General features: G+C 39.2%; 1 protein-coding gene across 2 annotated transcripts in view; it reads left to right on the forward strand.

The window, feature by feature from the left end:
• The window catches only part of SAMSN1 (SAM domain, SH3 domain and nuclear localization signals 1), a 59,227-nt gene that overhangs the window by 41,298 nt on the left and 2,712 nt on the right, over nt 1–15,217 (forward strand). For both annotated transcript variants that reach the window (XM_009705722.1, XM_009705730.1), the window contains 6 exons: nt 441–512; nt 1,075–1,230; nt 3,254–3,374; nt 4,789–4,940; nt 7,254–7,460; nt 8,458–8,608. In XM_009705722.1, the coding sequence (XP_009704024.1) occupies nt 441–512; nt 1,075–1,230; nt 3,254–3,374; nt 4,789–4,940; nt 7,254–7,460; nt 8,458–8,608 (859 nt within the window). The remainder of the gene's footprint in view (nt 1–440; nt 513–1,074; nt 1,231–3,253; nt 3,375–4,788; nt 4,941–7,253; nt 7,461–8,457; nt 8,609–15,217) is intronic.

Genomic DNA, 15,217 nt, shown 5'->3' on the forward strand with positions numbered 1-15,217 from the left:
CTGGTAAAGAACCATAACGTCTCCCCAGCATCAAAAGTAAAATGTGTAAGTTGCCACAGTTGACACCACCATAACCAACTCCATAGGTCATACAGTATTTATGGAAACACCTTTTTTCCTAAGCTCACGGACAGCAATCTTACTGTGTGTAATTAATATGAAACTGATGTAGAAGAAGTCAATCATATCCATGATCTACGTAGTATTTGAAGCAGCATTGGTTCTCTTATTCATTTTTCTGCTTCTGGCTGTACAGTCACAATTTTTTTTTTCCCTATAGTCACCTCCCAGTTTGTTTCTAGCTGGATGTAGCAGTTCATGGTCCACTGATCTGGGAGGAATTTTTAACAAAACCAGGTGACTTGACAGTTGTATTTAAGTCTTAATAACAGAAAAAAACACCATCAGTGAGTCAAGGTTTGTCTTCTCTTTTCTTACAGCGCACAAGCAGCTTCGGAAGCTTTGACCGTTTCAGGCATCACTCAACATCAAAGACAGATGATTCAGCTGAGGTCTGTATAACACAGAGTTTTATTTTCTTCAGTTCACTTTCCCATGGCAGTTATGCAAAAACATTGGGATACTGTTGTGTAAATTTTACACTGGTGAGAACTTTGCTTGTGTACCTGGATCTGTTTGGGTGATAGAGCCCTTGCTCAAGAGAATCACACCCAAACTTTGATGAGAAGATTAGAAACAGTTTTTCAAAAAGACAAAAGTGCACTTAGGTGGGTGCATGCTCAAAGTAACCAGCACATGTATGCAACCCACTGATGTGTCATTTTTGTTTTCAAGAACCTGCATAAATCCCCTCAATTGTTGTTTGGATCAAGGACAACAAACAATGGGAAACAACATTTTCTAGCATAAAATATATTTTCTTTCTGTCATTCACACGTACAGTGGTGTGCTGCAAACCTGTTTAGGTACATGATTCCCCAGGGAAATGGCTATGACTGACTTTTGTCATCCTAACTGCATTGGTGTCCTTAATATTTTTCTGTAATTCCTATTCCACTACACTGAATTTCATTCTCATGGTGAGTTGTTGCTTACTTTTTTATTTCAAATTAGATATCTGAGTTGGAGACTATAAGCGATGTTGGAGACACAGTACAAACTAAAGCAGCAAATAATGGAGGAAGTTTGAGTAAGAAGATGAGAGCCATCTCCCTTACCATGAAGAAGAAGATGGGTAAAAAGTACATCAAGGCACTCTCTGAGGAGATGGTAAATACAGCTTAAGAATCTTGTGTTTGATGAGAATACATGTGAAGTAAAAATGTTATACGCATTTTTCCTGTTCATGTTTCAATTACCAGTTTATGACAATCCATAAAAACACGGTAACACATAGTGAATTAAAACAGCTTTTAGCATGTACCCTTTCTTTCATGTGCATGTTAGTGTATACACACATGCATATATACAGTTAAAGCATCACACAATAAGGGCCCAAGATAGACACAGGAGTTTTACATCATTGAATTTTGCTTTGTCATCAAGGAGTATCCATATAAGCATCACAAAAAAATCTCCCGATGGATACAAGGGAGTATTGGATGAACTCCACCGGCAGTCTGATACTCAATTTGTACAAAATGCTTTCAATACAAGAATTATTTCCAAAGTCCATTTTGTAGAGGTCAGCCAGCACCCTAGAGCATGATAACTCATACGCCTTATCTGCTTTTGCCCTATCTAATCTTAGTGAACATATCTTTATTAAACATAAAAACCTTACAATGTTTCACACACTCCAAGTCCTGTTTACTCAATATGTTGTGTCAGTGAGTTCCAAACTTTAAAAAACATAAGGAATAAGGACTTGTCATACTTAATCATCCTAAAAAATCTAGCTAGTCCTCATCCTTTCTCACACATGTCAATATCAAATAAGTAGGGAAAAATAAATAAAAAACTTCACAAATAGAAAACAGTGTTTCACAGGATACCTTTAGACAGTTTTTGGAGGTCAAAGACAAGGTTTCCTATGTCACTGGTTTAGTTTGCGTTTTCTGCTAAAATTTGAGAGGTTGTAATCTATGATTTTTATATTATAAGAAAGAAAAGACAGAATTTCAACATTTATACTCTGCACATTTACAGCGACGATTCATATGGCAGAAATTCAATGAATCATCTGGTTGGGCACACATGTAGCATAATCTTCCTTCCTGCAAGAGATGATGACAATCAATACTGGCCCCCTGATTAATCTATGGGTTATGCTGCTGACTGGTGTAACTTGTTGAAAAATGACATAATCTTGCATTTCAGTGCTATGCCTTATACATATCTGTATGGGTCTCTACTTCATACATGCACTGTCTTCTTTGCTTGACTTCATCAACCGACTGATGAATAATTAATATTTCCCCAAATATAACATAACATCCTAAGTACTGCAGGATGTTTCAGTTGCATCAGAGTATCACGCACATTGATGTGATGAAATCTGCTGAAGAAATTCCTTCCTTTGAAAGGTCATCATTATTTCATTTAGTTGTTACATTATCCCTAACTTACCTGTGACTGAAATATGGATCTTACTGTTTTGAATGGGCTGTGATTCCTGAGGTGCGATTTAATGTTATAAACTCAAGGGGCTAATTTCGTTCAACTTTAGATTTTGCAAGAGAAGCATGTATCTGTTAATTCTGAAATGCACTGGATTTTGAGGCCAACGTGTAGGTTGGACAATGTGGTGAGCATGGTGCTGGAACACACCGATGCCCTACGTGTGTGCAAGCTGTCTCCAGAACTCCCTGGCTTGGGTGCCAGCCTGCTGCCAAGCGCCCATGATTTTCAGAAGTTCAGTGCAAAACACGGCTGAGTCAGCTAGCCCTTCACCATGTGCTTTCAGAATTAAACTTTATATTCCTTCCTCTGAGACAATCAGAAAAAACACCTTACCTGGCTACCTGCGAATTTCCTGTTAAAAGCTTTTGTCACTGCTGTGGTATATTGCAGTCTTCTGAGATGGAGAATCAGTTTAGCTGCTTGAGTGGGAGTTGAATAAAGAGAGTGGGTCAGAGAGGAGACAAGGGATTTCTCCAAGATCATAAGGTGCTAGGGGTGATGCTGGGCATCCTTAGTACCAGGCATCAACTTCTACAATGCTTTCTCTGATAGGGTGGTTCTTAATGAAGTGTAATGATGAGTTAATCTTGAACGATGATTTAAAAGAAAAAAGCAAATGTTTGTCTAAAATACATCACTTGGTGGTTAACATCTGATTTTTGCGTTAAAGAATGAAGAAGGAAAAGACGACAGTGATCCTGGTGGTGGAGGACACACTGAGAAGGTCTCCCTAAAAGCCAGTGACTCTATGGAAAGTCTCTATAGTCTGAACAGTGGCCAGAGCTCATCTAGTAAGTACAAGATATCCATACTTCTTATTCAGTCACTGGATCAATATTGTTATTGTTTAAGTCTGAGGTATCAGGACTGGTGATCAAAAATGTGATAGTAGAGAGCTCTTCAGTCTGGCAGACAAAAGCGTAATTTGATTAAATGGATGGCAGCTAGGGTAGATATACCTCTCTCCAGAAATGAGCTGAGTGTTTTTAAGAGTGGAAATATCAACTGAAGTAAAAAAATAACATGGATTATAGGGGATGCTGCTGATATATATGCCATAAATGTTTTTTGGGGTTATCACTGGTATGATGCTGGCACCCATAGGGTCGCAATCACTGGGTGCAGCCACACAAGCATCCTCGCTGAGGGTAGTGGCTGAGAGTTCATCCTTCGCCCTGCAGATGTGAGGCATCTCTCTGAGATGATGGGTGATGGGGGCCTGACCTGGTGGCTTCAGGCCATGATGCAGAGAGACACAGTCTGCTTCTCCACAAACCTGCTGAAAACCCTCCCCCAACAGGGTAGTCTCAGTCAGAAAGCAGATGGATCTCTGATGAGAAGTGGAGTTTGCCTCCACCTCTCCATCCGTTGCTCCGCTGTGGACATTTGCTGGGCAGCAGGCCACAGCTGCCGATGATGACGTTGCTGTGCCATCACTGCAGGCACCACGTGAGCCCTAAGTGGGGACCCGAGCTACGGTCCAGACCATTTGCACTTAGTAGTTAATCTGGCCCTGAGACGGAGCTGTGCACTTAAGCAATCACCTCAAACAAAACGATTTTTATGATCATTTTCTATGATATGATTTGTGAAAATTGTATATGGGAGTTTACTTCCAACACACTGCTGCTCTTATCTAAAAACATATTTGGATGGGATATTGCAGAGCTTGCTCAAATTTGCTTGAATTACTCTGCCGATATTTTATTGCTCAACTTGGATAAAATGACAGGCAGAAATGTTGATAAGATTAAAATTTCCCTCTGCAATGCAGGTTCCTTTGATGTTTCAGCTAGCTCTGTAATGAAATAAAATAACTTCTACAGTACTTGTTTTCATTTCTCTGAATAAACAGGAGAAGTTCAGCAGAATTAATTCCCTAAGTTGCACTTTTAGAGTACATTTTATTAATCTGCAGAGGTAGTATTTCAAAAAGTCTGTAAGTAAAATGTGTAGTCTATTAGTATCATCACCAGAAAAAGATTACTATAGGGAAGATGTTAATGAAAGAGCTCCTACCTGTTTTCTTCAGTCTCTTGTAGCATGCTTTTTATTGAATGTATTTTTCCTAGAATGTGTCAAAACCACACACAGTACAAAAAAACTCTAATTCTGTGCTTTTGAACACTTTCCTTTTGGCTGCTGTGCAGAATTGCATGTTTGGGTATTTGGTGCAGGAGGTCTCTCAACTTGACTCTCTTTAAGGTGGGGTGACCAGCTGCTCAGATGGAACGAGCAACAGGGACAGCCTCCGGTTTGATGACGAAGTCCCTTACAGCGGGCCCTTCTGCGGTCGAGCCAAAGTTCACACCGACTTCACACCAAGTCCCTATGACACCGACTCTCTGAAAATCAAGGTAAGACAACCGCCAGGATTGCTTCTTTTCCAATAAGAATGCCAGAGGGACATTTCTTACACGTGAAGAACATGTTTACTAATGCATTTTTAGCTGTTAAGCATGTGTAACACTCTAAAAGCAAGACCAATCTGGTGTTGCAATGCTTCTGTAAGGACTTAATTCAGACACTGCTGCAAAGCCAACTGCTGCTGAAGGCTTTTTAAGGCTTAGACTCCAGGTAGGTACCTCATCATGGTATCTACCTGGCTACCACAGCTTTCCTCAGAGTAAAATACATGCTGCTTCCCACATCCTAGGTCTGAAGTAAGAAAAATTTGAGTCTCGTGGGATGTGAAGTTGCCTCCACAGCTTTTTTTAGTCATAACTAGATTATATCAAAAGCTTAGTGGCACTCATTGCCTTTAATGAAAACAACTTGCTTTTCCATTAAGCTTTTCTTTAAGCGTACCTTTGAACTATCAATTTTCTCTGGCCCTGACAATGTGGCAGGAGTGTTCAGGCTATGCAAGTGAGCAAAAGGAGCTCCAGACGTGGGCCTGATTGAACGTTACTAAAGAAGCCCAGCCCTTTTCTTCTCCTTCCATGCAGAGATACATTCAACGTCATCATCCTTCAGACTACTCCTGTCTGTAATCTGGACTTCTTTCTTTTCCCTCTTTGTAAACACCTTCATATCCAGATTGTATTCACACTTTGGCATCTTTTCTTTTTCTTCACAGCCTCTTCTTTTTGTCAAAACCCTCATCTCTATCTCCTTGCAGTGTCCCTCTCTTCTTCTCTGGCCTATATTATAGCCATGGTTCTGCCAGTACTTGTGGTCTTCACCAGTTGCCCTCCACTTTCACCTACACCTGGGGCATTTCTTTCAAAACAGTTTAACTGGCCACAAAACAGCAACTGTCTGCTGGCTCACATAGGTTCCTTTTTAGTCACTGAGGCGGTATATTTTAGAATTATAAACTAATACTTAGGGTTGAATTCCCCTAAATTTGTCTCACAAAATTTCAGTACTCTGAATCTGAATTCAAAGTGCGTCTGCAGCTTGGCTTACAGCCACTGCCTAATCCTGATCTGCATCCATGTCTGAAGTTCCTGAGCCTCTATGAGTGTGTAGAATAATACGCATGCTTACAGAGCTTTGAACAAATGTTTGTTTAGCTTTCATTTCAAATCTGCTCATAGCTCTGAGCTCCATATTCTAACAAAACCAGGTCATTGGAACACAGTCAACTTCATCATTTTGTACCAAAACTAGGATGACTGCTTTCCTTGCAGTTTCTTGACCAGACCAGAAAAAATTCAAAAGTCTTGGAGTTGTTAACAGATATTTTAACAGAGTTTGATTTTTAACTTTGTAACAGAACGTCAAATGAAGTGTGTATATAGGGTTTTGTTGGATAACTCTTTAAAGACTTTCAACATTTTTACAAGTTCTGTGGCACCTGCCCAGAAGAGAGGACTCGATTTTGAGGTCATGGGAGCAAGTTATGTAGGGGATACGACTTACAAGGGAGCCTTTTTACTACGAGAATTACTCAGAGTTACTGTTTTGCTGAGCTGAGATCTTGGTTCCCACCGTGTGGCTGTGAACACCTTTACCAAAAAGCCCTCTTGAAGTAGCTGTGTTGTCACTTTTTTGCACTGACATTTGTGAGTCAATGCACAAGTGTGGAGAGCTGGAGCCTTTAGATCTGCCTGCTAAGGTGCCTTCAACTATTTTCACAGTCAATTGTGGGAACATTTGTCAGTCCTTTGGGAAGGACAGACAGGAAGATATTAAGGGAGTTAAATGTTCTTTACTGCCTTTGAGAAAAGTAGCCTGTGTTTTTTACTGTAAAATGGGTAAGAGTCCACCTTTCACATAGCTCGGTTACCAGTTTTTGAAGACCCTTGAGATGCTGGATAATAAGATTATTGTGTAAATGGTTTGGCACATATTTGGAAAATAACCTCACAGTGTTCCCTTGCTTTTTGCCAAAGGTATGCCCACTATCCCTGGCAAATGTTGATTGCTATTGCAACCCTACCCTTTTTCAGGGACCAAGTGGAGCACAAAATTGGTGAGAGGGGATGCTTATGCTCACCTCTCCTTCACAAATATTTGGAGATAAGGACTAACTCAATTTTCTGTAATTATTTTACTGAGATTTTATAAAAGCAGAGGATCTAAATCTAGGATATTTTAAAAAATTACTTCGTATCAACTAGTTAAAATTCTGTGCTGTCTGTGCTGGTTTTGGTCCATAGAGGAAAAGCTACATATAACAAACCAGATGTGTAAGCAGTGTTGTGTTTTTTTTCTTGTTCTAGAAAGGAGACATTATAGATATCATCTGTAAAACCCCCATGGGCATATGGACAGGCATGCTGAACAACAAAGTAGGAAACTTCAAGTTCATTTACGTGGATATTATCTTGGAAGAGGAAGCTGCACCCAGAAAGATAAAGCCGCACAGAGGAAGCAAAAGGACCAAGCCTAAAACGTTGCAAGAGCTCATGGATTGTGTCCACTTGCAGGTCAGCCAACACATTTCCCAGCCGTATTTGAAATGTTTCATTTGCGTGCGCTCAGGTTTGGATGTCATTTACAGGCAGAAGTAGAAAGGCAGGTTTCAGCAGTTTTGAACTCCACAAAGCAAAGCAGCTTCGTGTCTGTCTTTTATCTGATGAGAGTGGCTTACAGAACTGCATTTTACCACATCATTTGGTTAGGCTAAGAGGCTCCGTGCAAAGAGGCACGGTGGTGACCTGTCACCGTAACGTGACTGCAGTTGTGTGCCTCAGAGTAGGAGGTGTGTGACTGAGGACACCTCAGCGACAGGGCTGCAGCCTGACTCCAGTGCCAACATTTAGAATTTGGGTTTCTAATTTCTTGTGATCTTTAGGGAGGAATAGTCTTCCTGCACTATGTTCATGCTGCGCCTCTGTCCCTCTCTGCAACCCTAGTTCTTGACTGAGTGTCAAAGAGTAATTAGGTCGTGATTTACAGGTAACATATTTAATAACAGTTATTGCTTTGGTGCTCATGCAAACACTCCTTTCCCTGGAGTACGCGCAGTTTCATACTGTGTCAACACACAGCTTGGGGGGACTATGTGTGACACAGGACGGCTGAGGGCTCCCTCAGCTTCTCCTCCGCGCTTATATCAAAGGGCTCCTTCTGTGCAAAGGCAGAGCACACCCTACCTCAGAGGGTAGGGAGGCGCTCATGGAGTGACCCCAAAAGTCCAGATCCTCAGCAGATTAAATCATTTCTAGCAGAACTCTGTCCCGGTCCAATTTGCTGCTGGACTGCATTAGACAACTCAGGCACAGAGGCTGAGATGGTCAGGAGGACCCCCAGGCATCTCCGCCTCTGTCCTCTCTTGCTCTCCAGCTCTGGTTTTATGCCAAAGGTGGGTCAATCAGGCTGGAGAATGGAGCCCGTTTCAACCTGACAAAGAGAAATTGTGCCTATTCCTCTACTAAACAAAGTCCTTGTTTACATGAGAGGATTTGCTTGTTCTTTTTGTAGGAATATGCCTCAACCCTCTTGCTAAATGGCTACGAAACTCTAGAGGACTTAAAGTACCTACAGGAGAGCCACCTGATTGAATTAAATATTTCAAACCCAGAAGACAGGGCAAGATTGTTATCAGCAATTGAAAATCTACAGGACTATGACAGTAAGTGTTTAAGCTTTGTTAAGTCATGTGCAAGTTCTAATTGAAGAAACACATTTAAAGAAATAGTGATTCTCACACTGATCTGTTAAATGACTTTTCTTTTAAATATGAAACATGGAGTCAGATGGCTTTCTATTTGTTCAGATAGCAAACCATACAACTCTTGTAGCTATGTATATGATTACTGAACTAGCAATGCATGAATGATTTAAAATTTCTGATTTATAGGTCCTACCCTAGAGATTGGTAGCAACTACTGCTTAAGAACAACCCTATTTATGGTTGGAGACCCAACCCCCACAGAGGTTAAGTGACTTCCCAAAAGTCACAAGGTCTGTGCAAGAGCAGAAAACAAAACCTCCCGAACTCTGCACTAGTATCTTAACCAAAATGGAGATTACTCCAAATACTCCAAAATTTTCTTTAAATTTTTTTAAATAAAAGTCTGCAGAAGAATACAGGTTTTCCTTCCCTTACTTCATCCCACACTTAAATCCTTATCAAAGTCAGTTTCTTTTGTAGGAAGGTTTTGTAAAAAAGAAAAAAAGGGATATATACTAATAGCTGGTTTGCATTCTTTTCTCAAAATGAATCTGACTCACGTTTCCAGTGAGCGTCTGAAAACTGATCATACGGTGTGTGTATATGTATGTGTATAGATCACCATTATGTTTTCTTCACTTGTTCCTTTCACTAGGAGTGGAAAAGCTAGCATACAGAATAGAAAATACTGTTCCCATGATATTTTAACGATATTTCCAGCCTGATTTCTAATTTTAAATAATTTATGTCAACCTCCTAGAAACTAGAGTTAAGCATCTACTTAATTAGACACTCAGCCAAAACATTTCCTCTTCATGAATATTTGTGCATACTCACCCCTATGCTGAGCAGTCATTTCATCAAATGTGCACTTGCAATTGAGAAGCATCTGAAAGAAAGGAGACTTGGAAAAGCAATGCCTTCCTGGGATATTTTAATACTAATTCTTGTATATCTCCTCAGTAGGTAGGCAGCTTTCCATTCTCACTCCAGCACATGTACATATGTATGCATACACCTGCATGCACATATATATATATATATATATATATACCCCCTAGGTGCCTCAGTACCTAAATCTCTCTGGGTTTCTGGGCATATCTTTGGCTACCTCATCCATTCAGCTTTCCCTGCAAATGTTCTCTAATCTCCTTCTTTGTGCCTTTGCTGACCTTGGTTTTTACTGTATGTTTGGGCTTTTTTGGGACTCCATTTGTACGTGCCATCTTTCCTGTTCTTAGTCAGGGAAAAGTAAGGCTCTTGCAAACACATTGGAGAGGCATTAAAAGGGTTTTCTTTGCCCACCACCACTTCACTAGCTCTTTCAGGTCTGTAGCTTTCTGAGGTGACAAGCTAGAAAAGGACTCTCGAAGGGCTGCTCTCTATGTAGAAGTGGTGATTGAAAGAGTGAATCCCAGAAAAAAAGGGTTATTTTTTCCAAGAATTGTATTACAGAGATCTAGCTGGAAATCATCTGAAAATATGTTTGCTTCTCTAGTTTGCCCTTAAACTGACTATATGTATATTGTCTATACTTCTTGGTAACTAGCCTTGCTGCACTTTCTGCGCCTTTTATTGTGTCTGGTTTTTTATATCGATATTTGACACAGAAAAAAAAAAAAAGAAAAGAAAAATGCTAGATTGTAATTTTGCATCAGTGTGAAAAACAAAACCAACACATAGTGGTTTTTAACAGACCACGCGAGTGTCAAACTATTCTGGAGTAGTGAGTATATGGTTTAGTATTTATATTCCTTGTGTAACAAAAAGCATGCAAGCAGTCTTAGACCTTTTTAGGAGACCACACCAAGTTTTTCTTTTTCTGAAGGTGACTTAACACTTAATATTCTATATACACTTATGCAAGGACCAAACCTAACAAGGTCCTTACCTGTCCTGTACACTGAAAACTAATAAATTTACCTTAATTATCCAAATAGGGTTCTTCTTAATTGGCAGCATGGGATTAAGTCACTTCTTCAGCTGAAACACTGTCCCTGACGTTATCCGTATGGTAGTCTAATAGTTTAAATTCTTGTAATGGTTCTGGAAATAATAACATTACATCTTATAAAGTGACTCATGCTTCAAAATCAGTGATGACACTGTAGTCTTAGACCAAGAGATTAAATGAATATTTGCTTCACATCCACTTTAGATAGGTATAGCCAAGCCTTCTAGTATTCAAATTCAACGAAATAATATTCCCAGAAATTATGAATACTCACAGGGACCAGAACCAAGGCATCTTTATATACCATGCCAGTGATAACCATTCATTTAAGTCTAGTTGAACTCCATCAAACTTACGTATTTTTTTAAGGTAAGCCACGCATAAACACTTTCCCAGTTTGGGATACTGTCTTGAATCAGGACTGAATCAAATCTTTGCCTTGTCTGTCTGTTAAAGGTTCGTAGCATTTGTCCTGTGACTGGTAGGGACAGAACAGAATTGAACAACCTGCTCTAAAAAGGAAGATACTAGAGACTAAAACTGATAGAAGCTATCTGTTAAGTCGTTATAACGAAAGACGAGGAGTCAAGATGATCTTGGGGATAAGCTCAGCATGAGTCTGACTTTGTCCGAATCATTTGACCTCTTTGTCCTTCTGTCAATCTGATTGGAAAATTGGGTTGAAAGAGCTGGGTGCTACTGTGAAAGTGGATTCTGCATCTGAACTGAACTTTCCTAGGTCAATATTATTTTTTTTTCCTAAATGGGCATGACTCAGTCCAGCATAAATGATTTTTTAATTAAAATTGATTTTCTGCATTGCTTAGAAGTGAGCAGCATAATTACCCACAGCTAGAAGGTAATCTGTTTACTGGCCAAGAGTATTCTAGATACACTCAGCACTTTTCCAGGTAAAAATTCACACTTTTTATAAGCTTTGTGAAAAAATATGCTAAGGCCATAGACCGTATTTACTGTTCTAAGCCCGTCTTTCTCACAGAGCTTGGAAGGCTTCCATGTCTTTGCATTACATTCGTGCTTCCATGAAGCACATGTTTGATTAACGGATGGAGTCTTAGGTACAGTCCAGAGTTGAAATGCAAGGGTTTCTGAATTTTTGTGACTCTGCTACTATTCAGAACAGCCAATCGTGCTGGAACATAGCCTCATTTTACTAGATTCTACTATATATGTAGTAAAACAAGATTTAATGTTTCTTTAATGTGATATCTGATCTTGTGAAATGTCCAGATGTTTTTACAGGGCTTTCAATTTCTTTTTCTTCCCTTGGCTTTTTCTTGATATTTATTGTATGTTATACTAAGCGATTTCTTCATGCCGCATACTGGTGACTATATAATTCATGTTGCAGAATAAACAGCTATTGAGTTTTCTAACAAAAAGACCTGCAGCAATAGTTTCCACATTATATGCTTCTTAAAGCTGTCCAAAATGTAGCATTTCTGGCAGTGAGGATTTTTTCATCTTACATTTGATTCAGACCTGAATGAATTTGAAAGGAAAAACTTTACCCATCTTATACCAGGAATTAAAAAGTAGGTTTTATTTAGCAAATGCTACCACATAGCATTTTTTAAGCAGATTTTGCTTCCTGGTACTGCACTATCTTCTTTCTGCCTTTCCTGGGAGTCCAGGCCCAAATTCACCATCTTCAAGTACTTCACGTAGCAAGGCTATCCTAGAACTGCAAGGTCTTGTAAGCTCCTCATGACCTTCCCCCCCTTCCCAGATCTCTTTTTAGATTTTCTATAAGTTGATCAGACCTATATATTTGGGACAAAAAGGACTGGTTTCCATGAGTTCCTGGCTGGGGAGGAAAAAAAAGCTCTTTTTCATAAAGTATTTCTTAATAGCTTTCCATTCTTCTCCCAGATGGCTTCTAGACAGGAGATGGATGTCTGTGCTTTTGTAGGATGCTATTTTTAAAGTGAAGCAGTTGCTGGATGGTTAATGAATAAAGTAATAAAAGAAGTTTGGAACTTTTTTCCTGACCGCTTCCCAGGACACACGTTTTTTTTGTGTGTGCAAAATAGCCTTGATTCTCTTCTCACTTATAAGACTGTAAGTCAAGAAGTTCACTCCTGAAGTCCAGTGGGTTACATTAGTCCAAAGCTATTCTGACTTAAAGAAGAAATAGAATTCGTTGGAGATGTGCATACAGTGCATTTGATAGGAGAAAAAAAAAAAGGTGCATATGTGCTATTTGGGGGATAATATTTTATGCTTTTCTCCCCAAATCAAATTCCTTAGCTTATTTTTCTTATTTAAGTGCCAGATCGTACTCTAAATCCCACTGCCAGTACCAGATAAAGTTTGTTCCTTATTTGTTGTACTTTTGACAACAAGATAGTAGATAGCTGAGGCCACAACTTTCAGTTCTCAGTTGCATTCCTTACGTGAGGTCCTAGCATCAAGAGAACCATTTTACACTGGGCAGACCCTTTAAGTACACGGGATTACACAATATCATGTCAAGGACAAATAGTGCTCAAAGAAAATCTCCCCTTCTGTACAGTAGTACAACTCATTGACCTGGACATAATATTTCCAGATTTCCCAAGGAAGCTCATCCTTGCATGAGTAGTATTAGTCTTTTTCATCTTTTTTCAGGCTCATCTGTTTGCTTCCAGATTTTAGAGAAAAAAGAAACTTCTCATTTCTGTTTTCACAGACTCTCCTCTCACATCAGTTCAGTATCCCTCCCAGAAAAGCTACGCTACTGACTTCAGTGAGTGCAATTTTTTACGTTGCATGTCTATATATCCACAAAAGTTTTACTCCTTTGAGTCCCCAAAGTATTGCATATGTATACAGAACCACTTCAGGTTTCTCTGCTTCTTTTCAAGAAGTATCGCCATTTACTGCTTCAAAATGATCCTTTCTGAGTTTGATGCTTTCTGAGTTTTCATTTCATTTTAACACTTAGGTGGTCTAACTGGTAGAGTCACTACAGGTTGATACACAGCCTTCATACGTACCTAGGAGGGCTAGCATCAGCCTTGAAGACACACTTTGTTCTAGTTTATTTAGTTTAGTTGTTTAGTTATTGTATGATGCTGCTCAGTACATCACTGCTGCACCTTCCAGAAAGGCACACAAGTGACTCAGCCTAAAGCATTGTGCTTCTAGCCCAGTTCTCCTTCTGGGCAAAACTGATGAAGGCAATCTCTCAGAGGGCACACTCATGAAGTAGGCTTTGCTGCTGGGTAACTTCTTTTTTTCCAAGACAAAAATCCAAGCCTTCTGCCACTCCTCTGGTTTAAACTGGCATTTAAACTCATTAAAAAAGAGAAAAGAGCTGGTGAAGGAAAAAAAAAAAAAAAAGAGTTCTATCCCTGCATATGTCATGCACATCTATGTCATTGAATAACAAATACTCAATTCATTACTAAATAGTGAGGAAGATAAGTATGCATCACACATCTAATACCAAGGCTAAGGGCCTCAGATTTTTTTCAGAGGTCTGAATATAATCCTACTGTCTAAAGTAGTATTAGAATATATGTGTCAAAATGATGCATATCTTGGACTCTTCTGGCCATATCATAGACAACAGTGACTGAAAGCTATTTATCTTATATGAAACTGCTTTACTGTAGAAAAATGATAGGACTTCTATTTGTTGATAAGATAGTTATTTCTGATGATTCTGCAACATCTAACGGCAGTTTAATTTTATCAATTCCTGTTTCCTGTGCATTGTGTCTTTCTTCTGATGTCCAAAAGATTAAGACAGCAAACTTACCTTTACTAATGTGGAACTTGAACATGTACATGTTAGAGGAAGGAACTAAGTAGAACTGAATATAAGAGCCAAAAGCTAAAAAGAAAAAAAGAAAAATAAAGCGTAGTTTCTTTTCTCATGAAGCAGCATCTAAAGTTGCATGCTACATATATTTATAACACTCAGTATCCTGTCCAAGTGGTTTAGTAGTTACTGCATAATATTTAAGGCTGCTTTAAAGAGAGGAAAAAAAAGTGCTGAAGTTTGCTTTCAGTCTTCTTAAATATGGGGGAGGTGTTCTTCAACTTTTTCTGCTCAGAATGAAAAACAGAAAATATAGTATTTTTACTGTCTCAAACACCTGAACATTTTTGTTTTTCAATTAAAAAATTCTTCTACTGTTATTGAAAGAGACAGAAGTTTTACTTTTCTATATGGTTTCTAAATAGAAATTTCTTATTCTCCTGACTGACCTAATTCGGATTTTAAAAAAATCTCAGCTCCAGGCTTGTCTGTGGCTTTTTTCCCTGAAACACACAAGGGAAAGACATCACTGCAAAAGAATTTAGGCTCTGTTTTTCACAGAGGAACTACTCAGATCATCACAACTAGTTACAGGGCACTAATACACTGACTGAAACTACATTTTCTTTTTAATCCAGTAGTTACTTGGTCTTCTTTCCATTGTAAAACAAACAAAGTAGATGGAGGTTCCTCTTTGACCTTGTAAAATGTAAACAGGATTAACACTTTTTAGGTCACCGCTTGCAGGGCAGCAGATGATGCTGGAGAAGCTGATAAAAGTACCGGCAAGCAGCATTAGGCTGATGAGGGGATTACGGCGGGGGGGAGGGGAGGCCGGGCCGCG

This window comes from Cariama cristata, unplaced genomic scaffold (assembly GCF_000690535.1).
Source record: "Cariama cristata isolate BGI_N322 unplaced genomic scaffold, ASM69053v1 scaffold8380, whole genome shotgun sequence".
NCBI classification, from domain to species: Eukaryota; Metazoa; Chordata; class Aves; order Cariamiformes; family Cariamidae; genus Cariama; species Cariama cristata.